Genomic DNA, 15,247 nt, shown 5'->3' on the forward strand with positions numbered 1-15,247 from the left:
CGTACACTGCTGATGAGAATGCAGACTGGTGCAGCCAATATATGGAACTGCCATTTGACCCAGTGATCATACTTCTAGGAATATATGCACCCCTATGTTCATAGCAGCATTATTTACAACTAGTGCCCTGGTGTACGAAATTCATGCACATTAAAAGGGAATTAATTAAATATTTTAATATTGCTATTTGCCCTTGTTCTATAATAGAAGTGTTAGAGATGAATAAATGTATATGGAAATCCCCCTCCCGTCAGAATCTGGGCCGCGCTGCAGGACCCAGAATCAAGTCCTACGCCTCGAAGTTGTGCGAGAACCAGACCGGGCCAGGCCCATCCCCATCAAGCCCGCAGGGGAGGGGCGAAGCCTCAAGTCCTCCAGCCCAGTGCTGGGGTGGGAGGGCACAGCCTCTGGTCCCTTGACAAGCCCCGCCAGGTGATGGGTGCAGCTCTAGGTCCCCTGGCCCCTGTGCGAGGGCAGGAGGGCATGATGACCATTTGCATATTAGCCTTTTATTATATAAGATAGCTAAGATCTGGAAACAGCCCAAGTGCCCATCCATACATGAGTGGATAAAAAAACGATACATTTACACCATGGAATACTATGCAGCAGTAGAAAAGAAGAATCTCTTACCCTTTGAGCCAGCATGGAGGGACTTGGAGAGTATTATGATGAACAAAATAAGCCAGTCAGAGAAAGACAAGTATCACAAGATCTCACTCATATATGGAAGCTAAGTAACAAAATAAACTGATGAACAGAGTGGATCCAGAGTCATGGAAGCATGGGACACAGTGTGGAATCTCAGACAGAAGGTGGGGGAGATTGGGTGGGTGGGAAGTGATCAACCAAAGAACGTGTGTGTGTGTGTGTGTGTGTGTGTGTACATATATGCATAACCCATAGACACAGACAATAGAGTGGTGAAGACCTGGGGGAGAGGGCAGGCAGACCTAGGGGAGAGGGCAGGGGCTGGCTTATGGAGGTTGATGGGGAGAAAAGTATATGTAGTACTTTCAACAATATAGATGTTAAAAAAAAATTCCCAAACAAGAAATGACTACATATTTTGGTGGAAATTCTGGGCAATGACAATAAAATCTGTAGAAGGTTAACGACGAATGTAAAGAAAGAAATACCTAGTAAAAGGCATCAGTTCGAAAGTTGTAAACTCATTCATTTCTTATATCTAATCAATGTAACATTTTGATCTCTTCATTTAAAAAGAAAATATTGTATATTAAAGCAGGATATATATAATAAATTCATCTATTGCTTCCAAGCAAATCACCACAAACTTAGAGAGGATTAAAACAACACAAACTTATTATTTCACAGTTCTGTAGGTCAGAAGTCCACAGAAGTCCAGTGGTCTTGGCTGGTTTCTCTCCTCCAGATTTCACAACGATGAAATAAAATCATTGATCATCTAGGAAAGACTGGGTAGGGGCAGGAGGGAGAAATTAAAAAGGGCACTAGGGAAATGGTGGTGGTGATGGATATGTTCACTATCTTGATTGTGGTGGTGGTTTCACAATGTACACGTATAGTCCAAAGTTGTCAAACTGTGTATTTAGAAATATGTGGTATGTTATTGTGGGGGGGAGGGCGGGAAGATGTCTCAAATAAAAATTCCACAGCCAACAGGACAACCTTCCCACAGGCCAACCTTTTGGAAATGTATTATCTTAGGAATGCTATCCACAGAAAAGTTCAGCTAGCCAGAAGTAATTGCATAAATTGTGGCAATGGAACCCATAATGAGCAGTGAATATATAACTACAGAATTGAAACTAAAACAAAATGAGGGTGCTCTTGTAGATTACATTATTGTTCCCAATTCTTTATTCTCTCAGAATCTATTCCTTTTGCAAATTCACTTTGCAGGTGGCTATCTGACTTGCTTTGGCCAATAGAATGTGCATGAAATGATAGTCCAGAACTGCATTTACTCGTTCTTTTTGAGCTTCTTTCATCACAGTGAGAGAAACATGCCTTGACCAACCCATGGTCCAAAGAGGATGGCCGACAGGGGAGCAGAACTGGACCACCTTTCACTTTGAAACTAAATACATTTGAGCAAAGTTTATATTAATATCCTTCAGATACATGAGAGAGAATTAACGTTTAAGGCAATGAGTTGGGGTGGTCTGGTATGCGGCATGATTGTAGCAATTGTTATAGGATACACACATTATGATATATAAACTCTAATAATGTTGAAATTAATAATTAGCAAAAGTTGCCAAAACCGGTTTGGCTCAATGGATAGAGCGTCTCTCGTCAATATTTCTAACTCTCTATCTCTCTCCCTTCCTCTCTGTACAAAATCAATAAAATATTAATAAATAAATAAATAAATAAATAAATAAATAAATTAGGTCTCTCGGTTTAAAAAAATAATAATAATTGGCAAAAGTTGGCTGCCGTGGCTGGTTTGGCTCAGTGGATGGAGAGTTGGCCGGCGGACTGAGAGGTCCCGGGTTCGATTCCGGTCAAGGGCATGTATCTTGGTTGCGGGCACATCCCCAGTAGGGGGTGTGTAGGAGGCAGCTGATGGATGATTCTTTCTCATCGATGTTTCTAATTCTCTATCCCTCTCTCTTCCTCTCTGTAAAAAATCAATAAAGTATATATTTTTTTAAAAAGTTGCTTGTGGTGGGGGAAAGGGAGAAAAGAAAGAGACCGGGCAAGATATGCTATCGATCAAAACAAAACAAAAACAAAAAACCAACAGGATATGCTATCTTATGTAAAGTCATCAAATTTATATTAAGTTGATGAATCAAGTGACAGATATACAGCTCTAAAAGTACAAAAGTAAATATTAAGAGAGTATGATCAACTAAAAAAAGGTAGGTAGCTGAGGGAAAGGTAAAAGAAGAGGACTTATACTAATTTCATTATTGCTTCTTTCTGGGCATTAAAAGAAACTGTCTAAAGAAACAGAGGTTAGCCCTAGCCAGGTTGGCTCAGTGGCTAAAGCGTTGGCCTGGGGACTGAAGGGTCCCAGGTTCAGTTCCAGTCAAGGGCATGTACCTGGGTCATAGGCTCCATCCCTGATTGTGGTTATTATCTTATGTATTATCTTAGGAATACTATCCTCCATCCCTTGCAGGAGGCAACCAGTCCATGTGTCTCTCTCACATCGATGTTTCTCTGTGTCTCTCCCCCTCCCTTCCACTCTCTCTAAAACTCAATGGAAAAATATCCTCGGGTGAGGATTAATAAAAAACAAAACATTAGCCCTAATCAGTTTCTCAGTGGTTAGAACATAGTCCTGGACTGAAAGGTCCTGAGTTAGATTCTGGTCAAGAGCATGTACCTGAGGCCCTAGCTGGTTTGGCTCATTGGACAGTGTCGGCCTCCAGACTGAAGGGTCCCAGGGAAGGGCACATGCCCAGGTTGTGGGCTCGATCCCTAGTAGTGGATGTGCCAGAGGCAACTAGTCGATCAATGTTTCTCTCTCATCATTGATGTTTTCTCTCCTGCTTCTTCTCCCTCTCCCTTCCTCTCTCAAATAAATAAATAAATAAATAAATAAATAAACAAACAAATAAATAAATAAATAAACATATTAAGAGCATGTACCTGGGTTGCAAGCTCTATCCCTAGCTCCAGTCAGGGCACGTGTGGGAGACAGTCAATATGTCTCTCTTACACTGATGTTTCTCTCTGCCCCCCCTCTTCCATTCTCTCTAAAAAAATTAAAAAATCAATGGTGAGGATTAACAAAAAACAGAAAAAGGGAAGAGAAATTAAAAGAATTATGCAAATATATAGAGATAAAGGCAAATCGCTAAACAAATTAAAAAATCTCAAGTTTTAGTTTGAAATAAGTTGTAAAACAATGATCGCGTGTAACGTTTGTAATCAAAACTCTTGAAACTCTTTAACAACTAGAAGTCTAGTCTGCCTGACACAGCTTTAATTCAGGTGCACGGCAGGGAGGCGCCGGGGCCTTTCCTCCTCTGTGTCAGCGGCATCACCCATGACAGGAGTGAGGTCTTGCCACACCAGAAAGGAAATAGATGCTCCCGGGAGGTTACAACAATGTGGATCCCGTGGGCGTGGGAGACGTGGGTTCCAGCACGTGAGCACCTCACACTTCCTCATTGCACACTGCCACCCCATCCCGGCTCCGGCCGCATTCCTCGCCCGTCCGGCAGCCCGTGCAAAGGACACGCAGGAACGCATTCCCGGCGCGCGCGTCAGCGTGCCTCCCGCGTCCCCACGTTGGGAGTCCGCGGGGCACGCCCCGCCCCGCCCCTCCTGGTGGTGTTGTCGTCACGTGGCCGGGGCGGGCTCTGACGTCAGGGCGGGGCGGGACTGCGCAGGCGCGGAAAAGGGGGCGGGGGACTCGGCTTGTTGTGTTGCTGTCCGAGAGCGCCGGAGGCAGTCCCGCCGCGGCCGCCGCTCCTCCAGCCGCCCGACCATGTCGTCTCACTTAGTAGAGCAGCCACCGCCCCTGCACAACAACAACAACAACTGCGAGGAAGGGGAGTCGCCGGTGCCCCCGCCAGCCGGCCTCAACAGTAAGCGCCGGGCAGGCGGGCGGGCTGCCTGAAGCGATGGGGGAGGAGGAGCCCCGCCGGCCCGCGGCCGGTTCCGCGCGGGGGGCGGGAGGAGAAGGCAGCCCATTGGTCCAGGTCGGGTCTGTGCGGGTGACTGACAGCTCCCGTCACCTGTCAGGATGAGATGCTCATGCCTGCCTCTGGACCTGTCTCCCCTCTTTTCCTGGGGTCTCGGGGTCGGGGGCTGCTTGGGGTTCGCTGTTGGGAAGGGCCAGGGGCGGGAAGAGTCAGGGGTACGAGCCGGTCCCACCTGTGGTGGCCCCTGAGCGGAACCTATGGCGGGGGGGCGGGGGCCTGGAGGGCGGGCCTTGGGCGGCGGGGCGGTGGGCGGAGCGCTCCGGGCGGCAGGGGGACGGGGGCCGGGATGGGGACGTGCGGCGGGGCCGCCGGGGGATGGACGCGGGCCGCCGGGAGCGGAGGGGAGGGGGCGCCGCGGGGCGGCGGGAAGCGGGCTGTGCCGCGGGCTTGGGCCCGGGGACCCAGTCCCGGGGACCCTGGGTCGGCCTGCGGCCGGGCCGGGGAACGTGAGCCCTCTGGTTGCGTTCCTTTGTTACCACAGGCGGGTTAGGAAAACCATTTAGTAATTCAGTGGTTACTTGTATCACGTTGCGGGAGCGGGCGGGGGGGAAGGGGTGGGGGAAGCGATGCTACTTTTTTTTTTTTTTTTGAGATGTTTCAGAGTTGCTCAAATGATTTTTTTTTTTTTAACGATAGAGTTGTGTGCCCTATAAACCTGTTTGTGAACAAACACCCTCTTGAACCATACAAGATTGCACAAATCACGGAGTCTGGGGCAATGGATTCTCAGAAACGGTTAAAAAACAGATGCACACACAAGGGCGGTCGGAAGTAAATGGCAGTCTTGAATTATGACCAACTACAGTTGCTTTTCCTGCCATTCGGGGACTTAGACATCTTGGCCTAAGGGTATTATTTCCAGGTGTTCTTTAAAGCTTCAGGGTCTTGGAAGGCTTTTGCCTGATCTTTCTGTAATTCCTTTCATAAAAGAGGTGGCTGGGACAGTTAGCATATGCCAGATGAGATTGTTTAAGAACCACTTGGATGCTTAAGTGACATTTAAAAGCATTGCAGTATCTTTCATAAGAGGGCGGTGTAGCAGTATGGCCTAAAAATTATTTTAGGGAAGAGAGTTCCTGTCCTCCCAAGATGGGGAGAGAATTTGAGTATTTTAAGATGTTTTCATTGCTTATTGCTGCCGCTTCATCTTTTTATGGATACATTCCTTAAATGTTGACTTTTAAAAAACGTTTAACTGTCTTATGGTCTGGAATATACGACATATATCATTTCCTACAGTAAGTTAGTATTAATTTAAGATTCCATAAGTGTAATTTGCTTTACATATTAATATGCATTTTATAATTAGTTACCTGGTGTTTAGCTTACTCTTAGAAGCATGGGATTTTAGAACGGGAAGAGGTTTTATTTTTATTTTTAAATTTGTCTTTTTCTTTTATTTATTGTTTAATCTTTATTGTTGAAAGTATTACAGATAATTACACTATTGTCTGTGTCCATGAATGCATATAAATTCTTTGGTTAATCTCTCCCACCTCACCCCCTAAAGTTTTGTTTTTCAGTTACAGTTTACATTTAATATTATTTTGTATTAGTGTCAGGTTTACAGTAGAGGAGTTAACAATCATATACTTTACCAAGTTTGGGGAGGAAACTTGAGAGGTAACTGTCATTTGTTATTTCCTAGGAAAGAAATCTATCTAGACTCAGTCAAGTGTGTTCTCCCAGTTCACACCCGGCTTGGGCCTAGAGCTGAAGTTTTTACTTTCATCCCATCTAGTGCTCTTTTCAGGGCACTTCTTTTCAGTGGCCAGAGGGTGTGCTTCTTACTCTCTCAGTATGTTACTCCGTCTGATTTAGTGTACAGAGGTGACCTGGCCTTCTTACCTCTTTTTAGTGTCCGTGTTTTGAGTTGTACTCTGTTTTCCTATAATGCTCTTAAGTTAGCTATTTGGCATATATGTGTACATGATTTCGCAGAAAGCAAAGGAATTGTAATTTTCCTTTGACCATTTAACAAAAATAAAAAAATAAAAATGGAGCTGAGTTACATGTGATTGTTTATCTCTGTGTCTGACAGACCTATGAGATATTTGATGATGTTGGCCAAGCAGCTGCTGCCACGTTTATGTTAGCTGTTAGGAAATGGAAGAACACTCAGCCTGTGTATGATGTCAGAGTGTTGCATTGGAAAAGCTGCTGGGTGGGAAGCATTTTGTTGGGGGTAGGGTGAGCTTTTAAATTGCTGAAAAGCTTTCCAGCAGTGCCATATTTCATTACTCCCCTTTTGCCTTTTACTGTTTTTTTTAGCTCATTATACAGAACTGGACGGAGCAAAACAAGAAGCCTTATTGAGTCCTTCAAATGATTTTGGGCACTGGGCAAAGCAACTTATCCAGGCATCTAATATGCACTATTCAAATCGCTGATAAGTTGAAGTTCTTTGTCGGGTAAAATTGCACAACTATGAAAAACAGGACATGAACTCATGGTACAGATTATCTCTGGCTTGGGATTTTATCTTTAGTTCAGGGGATCAAAGCAGAGTTTTAATAGCAAATTGTTGACATACCAGAGGCCCAGTGCACTGGTAGGGTCCCTAGTGGCTGCCCTCCCTCCCTTCCCCTGGCTGGCCCCGCCCTCTGGTCAAACTCCTGGACAACTCCAGAGTGAGGGGATAATTTGCATACTATGCTTTTATTATAGAGGATTTGAAACAATGAAACATTTCTCTGATATATATTTTTTAATTTACCACTATAGGAAGACTGTTCACTTTCATTACATATTAGTGGACAAATATCTGAACAGCTTTCAAAGTTAAAAGATTCTTTTCCAGTTTCCAGTTGTTAGTTTTATTCTTTTTTTTTTTTTTAATATATTTTATTGATTTTCTTACAGAGAGGAAGGGAGAGAGATAGAGAGCTAGAAACATCGGATGAGAGAGACATTGACCAGCTGCCTCTTGCACACCCCCCACTGAGGATGTGCCCGCAACCAAGGTACATGTCCTTGACCGGAATCGAACCTGGGACCTTTCAGTCCGCAGACTGACGCTCTACGGCTGAGCCAAACCAGTTTCGGCTATTCTTAAGAAAACTACTAAATTACTTAATATTTGTATAGGCACATATCTCATAAAAATTAGGAAGTAATAAAAGGAAAATCCAGCCCTGCCGGTTTGGCTTAGTGGATAGATCATTGTCCTGTGGACTGAAGGGTCCAGGTCCGATTCTGGTCATGAAGCGTGTGCCTGGGTTTTGGGCTCGATTCCCAGTAAGGGGTGTGCAGGAGGCAGCCGATCTGTGGTTCTTACCGATGTTTCTATCGCTCTTTCCCGCTCACTTCCTCTCTGAAATCAATAAAGTTTTTGTTTGTTTTTAAGGAAAATCGAGATAGCAGTATAATTCTTATTGTTTAATGTAGAAAGTACAGCCCCCCCACCCCCCACCCCCCCTTTTTTTTTTTTTTTAACATTTTAGCCATGATGTTCTGGTTCCCCGATATTGCAAGAAAGCTTTGTGAAACTTCACTGCCTCATAATACTGTTTTTAAACACATAAGTAACTAGTATGTAAGTACCTCCTTACATTGTAGTTATTGACTTTCTGTTTCATAAGAATGTCAGTGACTATTCATGGTCTGAATTCTGGCATCAGGTACTTGAAATAAAATAAAAGCTTGAAGGAAAGAGAATAAGACATGATGAAATGGATCACCTTTGTTTAGGGTCAGAGTGACATGTGGAGCCTTGAAAACTTGAGGGAAAATTTAGAAATAATACTCTTCTTCCTTCTCTCTCCTCTTCCTCACCCCTAACTCTTCCACTTCCCTCCTGTGTGAGGATTAAACTGGTGATTTTATTTATTAATTTTTCCCCCCGGTGATTTTAAATTATCTATCTATCTACTATCCTGTTTCCCCGAAAATAAGACAGTGTCTTATATTAATTTTTGCTCCCAAAGATGTGCTAGGTCTTATTTTCAGGGGATGTCTTATTTTTCTATGAAGAAGAATACGGTACACATTTATTGTTAAATGAAAATAAAGGAAATTTATTACCTGTATATGGTACGGTAGTACGGTAGTTGTCAACACAAACCAGACAAACTGTGAATCCTACAGTATCAAGAATTTACTCATTTATTCAGTGACAATCATGTCGTCATCTTCTGGAACATCATCATAACAATCCAATTCCTGAATTTCCTGGTGAATTTCTTGTGACTCCATTTCTTTCAGAATCAGTGGACCAAATCTCTCATGTTTAGCAATAGCATTCTGAGACAGAACCTGGGGGAGGCCTTATTTTGGGGGGATGCCTTATATTTCACTCAGAAGGAAACCTCTAAGTAGGTTTTATTTTCGGGGAAACACGGTATCTAACTATGGCTAGTATGCTAAGTATTCGTCCGACTGGTAGCTATGACCACTGGGGGCAGATGCTCACCACAGGAGCTGCCATGATGCTCACTGGCCATTTACAGAGAAATGGCACTGTGGACCTGTCACTCACAGCAACACTCGGCTTCCCCTCCGTGGGTCACAGACCCCGCCACCACCCCGGAGCGACACCCCACCAAATTGTAGCCGACACTGCTGAGATCCCCAAATGTTTGAAGCGTTTTCCCGTGCCTCACCTCATTTGATCCTCACAGAAGTCCTGGAGTAGGTAGATAGGAGACTCGGTGGAAAACGGAGACTTAGAAACTTGACCCAACTTGACCCAACTGGAAAGAAGTTAGAAATGGTGGACCTTGAAAATGACCTCAGGATTTCTCACTGTGCAGTTAAATATTTTACCCTTTGTTCTACCTGCGTGATCTACAATAATAACCAGCTTTGTGTTGATATTTACTGCTGTGTTGCTGACAATTACCTGAAAGAGAACTTGGGGTGCTTCACTGAGCTGGCAAAAGTTTAGCTATACCAGAAATCAGATCTAATTATGCAAGTTTATTCTGTATTTATAAAAGGTTAAGTTGATTTGCACATGCATGTTAATTTAAAGCTCTCACTGGCACCAATCACACACATGTGTTTTGATCTGTCATTATTGATCATGAATTTGGTTGACATTCCTATTATAGAGAAAGGGCGAAAAGGAGTGTGTGTGTGTGGGTGGCCCCGGACCACCGGCCAGGCCTAGGGATCCTACCCATGTACAAGTTTCGTGTACTGGGCTTCTAGTATTAAAATATTTCTTCTAATTAATTTCCTTTCCACGTGCTTGGATTTGTGCACTGGGCCACTAGTAAAACTATAAAGAATATATACAGCATACAGTTGTGAATGTAATCACAATAACTGGACCACCTTCACAATGTATTGTATTAGAGAATGTAGAAGCATGCTTCTCTGAATCTCTTAGCCATTCTCAAGAACTTAAAATAGAAAAAATCCAATGTATTGTGTGTATGTACAATCTGGCATAAAGGAACAGTTTTCAGTTTGTAAGTAGGCTTTTAATGTAACCGAGCCTGCAGTTTTTAATTTTAAAGATTATTAGGAAGATAATCCACTCAGATTTTTTTCTGCTTTCTATTGCTTGGACAGCACAGTCCTCATATCTTGCCTTGTTTCCTGTCTAAGTAAAAAGGGATTTAGGATTGGTAGAGTTAGAACATAAAGAAATTTTGAGCTGTAAATCAAGAATGAACGAGATAAGAAAAAGACGTGTAATTAGAAAGATAAATTTGCTTTTCCTCCATTTTTCTCAAATGATGAAGCTGATATGTAGCCTCATAATATCTGTGTGAATAATTTTCTCTGCAGTACTGTTTTTTGTTTGTTTTTTTTCCATAGAAATTACTGGAAGAGAATTACTGAGTTAAAGGAAATGTACCATTTTAAGGCCCTTAATATATATTGCCAGATTACCCTCCATGAAGTCTTGGTTTTAATAATATTGGAAACAGTACTTTGGGTAATGGTTGTCCATTGCCATTTATGATGGGATGCAAAGGAGTTGTTTAAAAGAATTAAGTAAAGCCCTAACCTGTTTGGCTCAGTGGAAAGTCGGCCTGCAGACTGAGGGGTTCCAGGTTCGATTCCTGTCAAGGGCATGTACCTTGGTTGCAGGCACATTCCCAGTGGGAGGTGTGAAGGAGACAGCTGATCGATGTTTTTAGCTCTATATCCTTCTCCCTTCCTCTCTATAACAAAATCAATAAAATATATATTTTTAAAAAAAGAATGAAGTAAGGCAATATACATTGACATTGAAAGACATTTGCAAGTTGTTAGGTAACAAATGCTACTTACAGAAAAATGAATATGATTCCATATTTAAAATTGTGGAAGTTTACATAGGAAAGTTTTAAAACTGATTTCCTTTGTGATTAAAGGAATGTGAGATTGGGAGGAGAGGTAATAATTTTTTTATATACTGATGTTTGCATTTTCAAAAAACATTTTTATAATATTTTTTAAAAGATAAAGTATAGCTGAAACCGGTTTGGCTCAGTGGATAGAGCATCAGCCTGCGGCCTGAAAGGTCCCAGGTTTAATTCTGGTCAAGGGCTTGTACCCAGTAGCAGGTGTGCAGGAGGCAGCTGATTGATGTTTCTCTTTCATAGATGTTTCTAGCTCTCTATCCCTTTCCCTTCCTCTCTATAAAAAAATTAATAAAATATATTTTTAAAAAGATAAAGTATAATTGTAATATTACCTAACACTATGTACTAGTAACCTTTCCTACTTTTAATGCCTTTTACTCATTTCATCCTCCTAACGATATTATGAGGTAGATACAATTATTGTCCCTGTTTTACAGATGAGAAAAATGGCAAGTGTAGGATATTATAGCGATACTAGTAAGTGATACAGTTGGAGTCTGGCTTCAGTCTGTGCTCTTAACTGCTGTACTAATAATATATGTCAAGGAAATACTGTCTTAAGTAGAAATACTTTCAGTTATGCTGAGGGTTAAGGCAGAGATTACTTTTACTAAGTTTTTCTAGGTATTTCTCCCCAAGTTCCTAGATTATGATTGCTTACATATTTTTAATATATAAGAATTTTTAATATGGAAGAAGAATTTAGATATTGGTGTGGAAGTCCTTCAAAAAAGTAAGGAACAGAAAATCTGTTATTGTTACACCCTTTTTTCTCTTTCATTAGCTACTTCAAGTGAACATTAATTATATTTTAGGGAACACTGGCCTCCACAGAGACTCATCTGGAACTGCTGGTTATTTAGTTCTGATTCTGCCAGAGTAGCCCTGGCCTTTTATTTGTTTTTGTTAATTGTACACATTGGGCTTCTGTACAAGAACTGGTTCTAAAATAAGTTTGAAAATCTCAAACCGTGAAAGCAGGAAAAGAAAAAAAAGAAAAAAAAACACAAAAAGCAACCAACAATTGATATCATATACCTCTCTTTCTCTGCCTATTTCCAGTTAAAATATTTTGCCTTGCTCTAAATTTAGGAATGCATTTGACATATTTCTTAACTCTGGAGCCACTCCAAATATTTAGTTAAATATTCAGTGTTAAATCTGCCTTTGCTTTGCTAGTTGAATTTGTTAACCCATGTCGAGTTCTATCTAGTCTGTGTACATTTTTGTGTGCACATAGAATAAGGCCATGGAGACGCGATGTAGCTGTGTTGTTTGGCGGTACAGTCCCAAAGAATTAGTAATAACTGTGGAACTGAGACATCCCTAGGACTGCTTCAGAGGGAAAGGAAGGAAAAGATCCCTTTTTTTAAATTTACTAAACACTGTTCTAAGTAATTTACAAATATAAACTTTTATTTATTGATTTGAGATAGAAACATTGATATGTTGTTCCACTTATTTGTGCATTCAATGGTTGATTCTTGTATGTGCCCTGACCAGATCGAATCCAGAAGCTTGGCGTATAGGGATGACTGAGCTACCAGGCTAGGGACAAATATAAGCTCTTTTAACTAATGTGTAACTGAGCAGCTACTGTTTAGACACTTTACCTATCTATAATAATAAAAGTGTAATATGCTGATTAGACCGGCTGACCTGGATGAAGCCGGGACTGCGAAGCCCAGGTCTAGGGAGCCAGAGGGAAGCCGGTGCTGGCAGTCAGAGGAAGGAAGGCCTGCTCTTGCACAAATTTCATGCTTCGGGCCTCTAGTGCTCCTATATTTAATCATCACATAGCCCAGGGAGGTAGGTACTTATCACCTCCGTTTTACAAATGAGGAAATTCAAAGCCAGAAAGTCAGATGCTAGGAGATAGTAAGGGGTGGAGTCATATTTCCAACCCAGTATGCCTTTGAGCTCTCCCTTCACATCAGGATGATGCTGAGCTCACTTCTAGATCTGGAATAGTCCTCACCTCATTTTGAGTGCCTTTAAGGTTTGAACTTTATTGGAGTGATTATTCTGATTTGCTGATGGAATACTGTTTAGCCACAGAACTCTAATGCTTTTGCTGAGAGTTTAGAGCAATGGCTCCATCAACCTGGATGGTGACGATTTCCAAAACAAAATTTATTGTAAGGAATGGAAATTACGGAAGGAAAAATACTTTATTATCTCTTTTTTTGTGAAGTTGGCTTATTGGCTACTATTGTCAATTCTTGTTAAAATAAAAACACCTTCATGTGTTCAGCAAACTGATTAAGCAATAAATATTTTTTAGACCTATCTACATTACCAGGGCCACATCCCCTTTTCTGTGGCTCCGCCCCCTTCGACTGTTCCTGAGAAAACTCAGTGTTGCCTGTAGCAGATGAACAGTTATTTCTCCCCCAACCAGTGAGGCTTAATGAAAAATCTAGGCGGTAATAACTCTCGCGAGAGAAGAGAGAAGAGAAGTTCTTACAAGGTATGTTTAGCGCATAAAGGAGAAAGAACAGAAGGTATGAGATATAAAGGAAAAAAGAAACTAGTTTGTGGGATAGAGGTGCAGCCTTTTTTTTCCCTTCAGATTTTGTTAGTACTGTCACCTGATTTAGTTGAGAGCCAGCTGCCTTAATTTTGTGCTCCAGATCTGTACACAACTTGAGATTTTTATGATTGCATTTAAGTTGCTTCTCTAGGAGCTTCTCAATTGTTTGTGCTAATAAGGACACAGTTGTTAACTTACTTACTAGATGATCTTTATGAAACTGTCATATATTGATGTTATTTGTGGAGAGGAAACAACTAAATAGCTGAGGTAGACTATGGAAAAGATGTAAACTAAAATATTAAAGGTAAATAGCCTGTCTAGCGATAAAGTAGCTATTTTTTGAAAAGCAAACTAAAAATTTCCAATCGTGTTTATTGTATATAAATTAAGCTTTAACCAGAAAGAAAATCGGCTGAAGGACACATTTACTAGTTTTAGAGTTCAACTTTTTCTAATTTGGTTGATTGCGTGAGCTGCTTCAGGAACATAACTGTATAGATTTGTAACTTTTATTGCTTCTTGTTTAGCTGTCTCAGAATATGTTTTGCATTTGGTTTGAGGCGAATAAGACTTCTTATCTGAATTCACCATGTTCACATCTGTGTGCACATGACAGATTTCGGTTCTGCTGTGCTTAACAAGTTATCTGACTTGTCCAACAGGTTCCTGGGTGGAGTTACCCATGAACAGCAGCAATGGTAATGATAATGGCAATGGGAAAAATGGGGGACTGGAGCACGTCCCTTCCTCATCCTCTATCCACAATGGAGACATGGAGAAGATTCTTTTGGATGCACAACATGAATCAGGACAGAGTAGTTCAAGAGGCAGTTCTCATTGTGACAGGTAAGTGAGATCCATGTTTTGGTAGAATTCAGAAAACAGATGGGTTACAAGGTTAATTCCCATTAGGAAAAATAAATGGGAAAATATGACAGCCGATTTGATTTATCACAGCATGTGTATTTAAAACCAGACAGATAATTGACAAGTACCCATTGTTTTCCCCATAATAAGGCAGTTTCCTTATCAGACTGTATCAGATTTAGATGATTATCATTTTAAAATTCGGTGGCATACCCCTGGCCAGTGTGGCTCAATTGGTTGGGCAGCGTCCCATGTACTGAGGGGTTGCCAGTTCGAGTCCCGGTCAAGACTTGTGCCTGGGTTGTGGGCTTGATCCTTGGGATTTGGAGGATAGGGGGGGATGCAGGAGGTGGCTGATTGATGTTTCTCTCTCTCTCTCTCTCTCTCTCTCTCTCACTCTCACTCTCACTCTCACTCTCACTCTCTCTCACTCTCCGCCTCTCCCCCTATCTCCCTCTCCACCTCTCCAACTCTTCTCTCCCCTTTCTTCTTCTCTCTCTGGAAATCAATAATTAAAAAAAAATCTTTTAAAAAAGTCAATGGCATAAATGTTTACTTATAAAATTAATCTAACTTTCTCCCATTTTCTTTTATCTTTTGTGTCCCTGTTTCACAGATCACATTCTGCCTTGAATATAGTTATCTCTCTATATATCTGTCCTCCCTTCTAGATTGTGAGGCTCCGAAAGGCTGGGGTTGTGTTTCATCTCCTTTGTACTCTCAGTGATGGTGCTGGCATGTAGTACACACTCAGTAAATGTTTGCGTCACAGGAACTGCAAGTTGGTTCAAGTTAGAACAGTATTTGTATGGTGGAAGCACTGACCAAGTCTGTAAAAACAGTTCATTTTTTATCTGAGGAAGTTTTATTTTAGACCTCATTTTTCTCTAAGT

General features: G+C 41.6%; 1 protein-coding gene across 3 annotated transcripts in view; it reads left to right on the forward strand.

The window, feature by feature from the left end:
* The first annotated feature begins 4,341 nt into the window (after nucleotides 1–4,341).
* BNIP3L (BCL2 interacting protein 3 like) overlaps nucleotides 4,342–15,247 on the forward strand; it is a 31,076-nt gene continuing 20,170 nt past the window's right edge. For 2 of the 3 annotated variants that reach the window (XM_045585918.1, XM_036450150.2), the window contains exons 1-2: nucleotides 4,342–4,535; nucleotides 14,150–14,333. In XM_045585918.1, coding sequence (XP_045441874.1) covers nucleotides 14,183–14,333 — 151 coding nt within the window. In that variant the 5' untranslated portion in view covers nucleotides 4,342–4,535; nucleotides 14,150–14,182. Of the gene's footprint in view, nucleotides 4,536–13,273; nucleotides 13,422–14,149; nucleotides 14,334–15,247 lie in introns of those variants that run through there. The other variant, XM_045585919.1, reaches the window with a different exon arrangement.

The sequence above is a fragment of the Pipistrellus kuhlii genome, unplaced genomic scaffold, assembly GCF_014108245.1.
Source record: "Pipistrellus kuhlii isolate mPipKuh1 unplaced genomic scaffold, mPipKuh1.p scaffold_m20_p_21, whole genome shotgun sequence".
Taxonomy (NCBI): Eukaryota; Metazoa; Chordata; class Mammalia; order Chiroptera; family Vespertilionidae; genus Pipistrellus; species Pipistrellus kuhlii.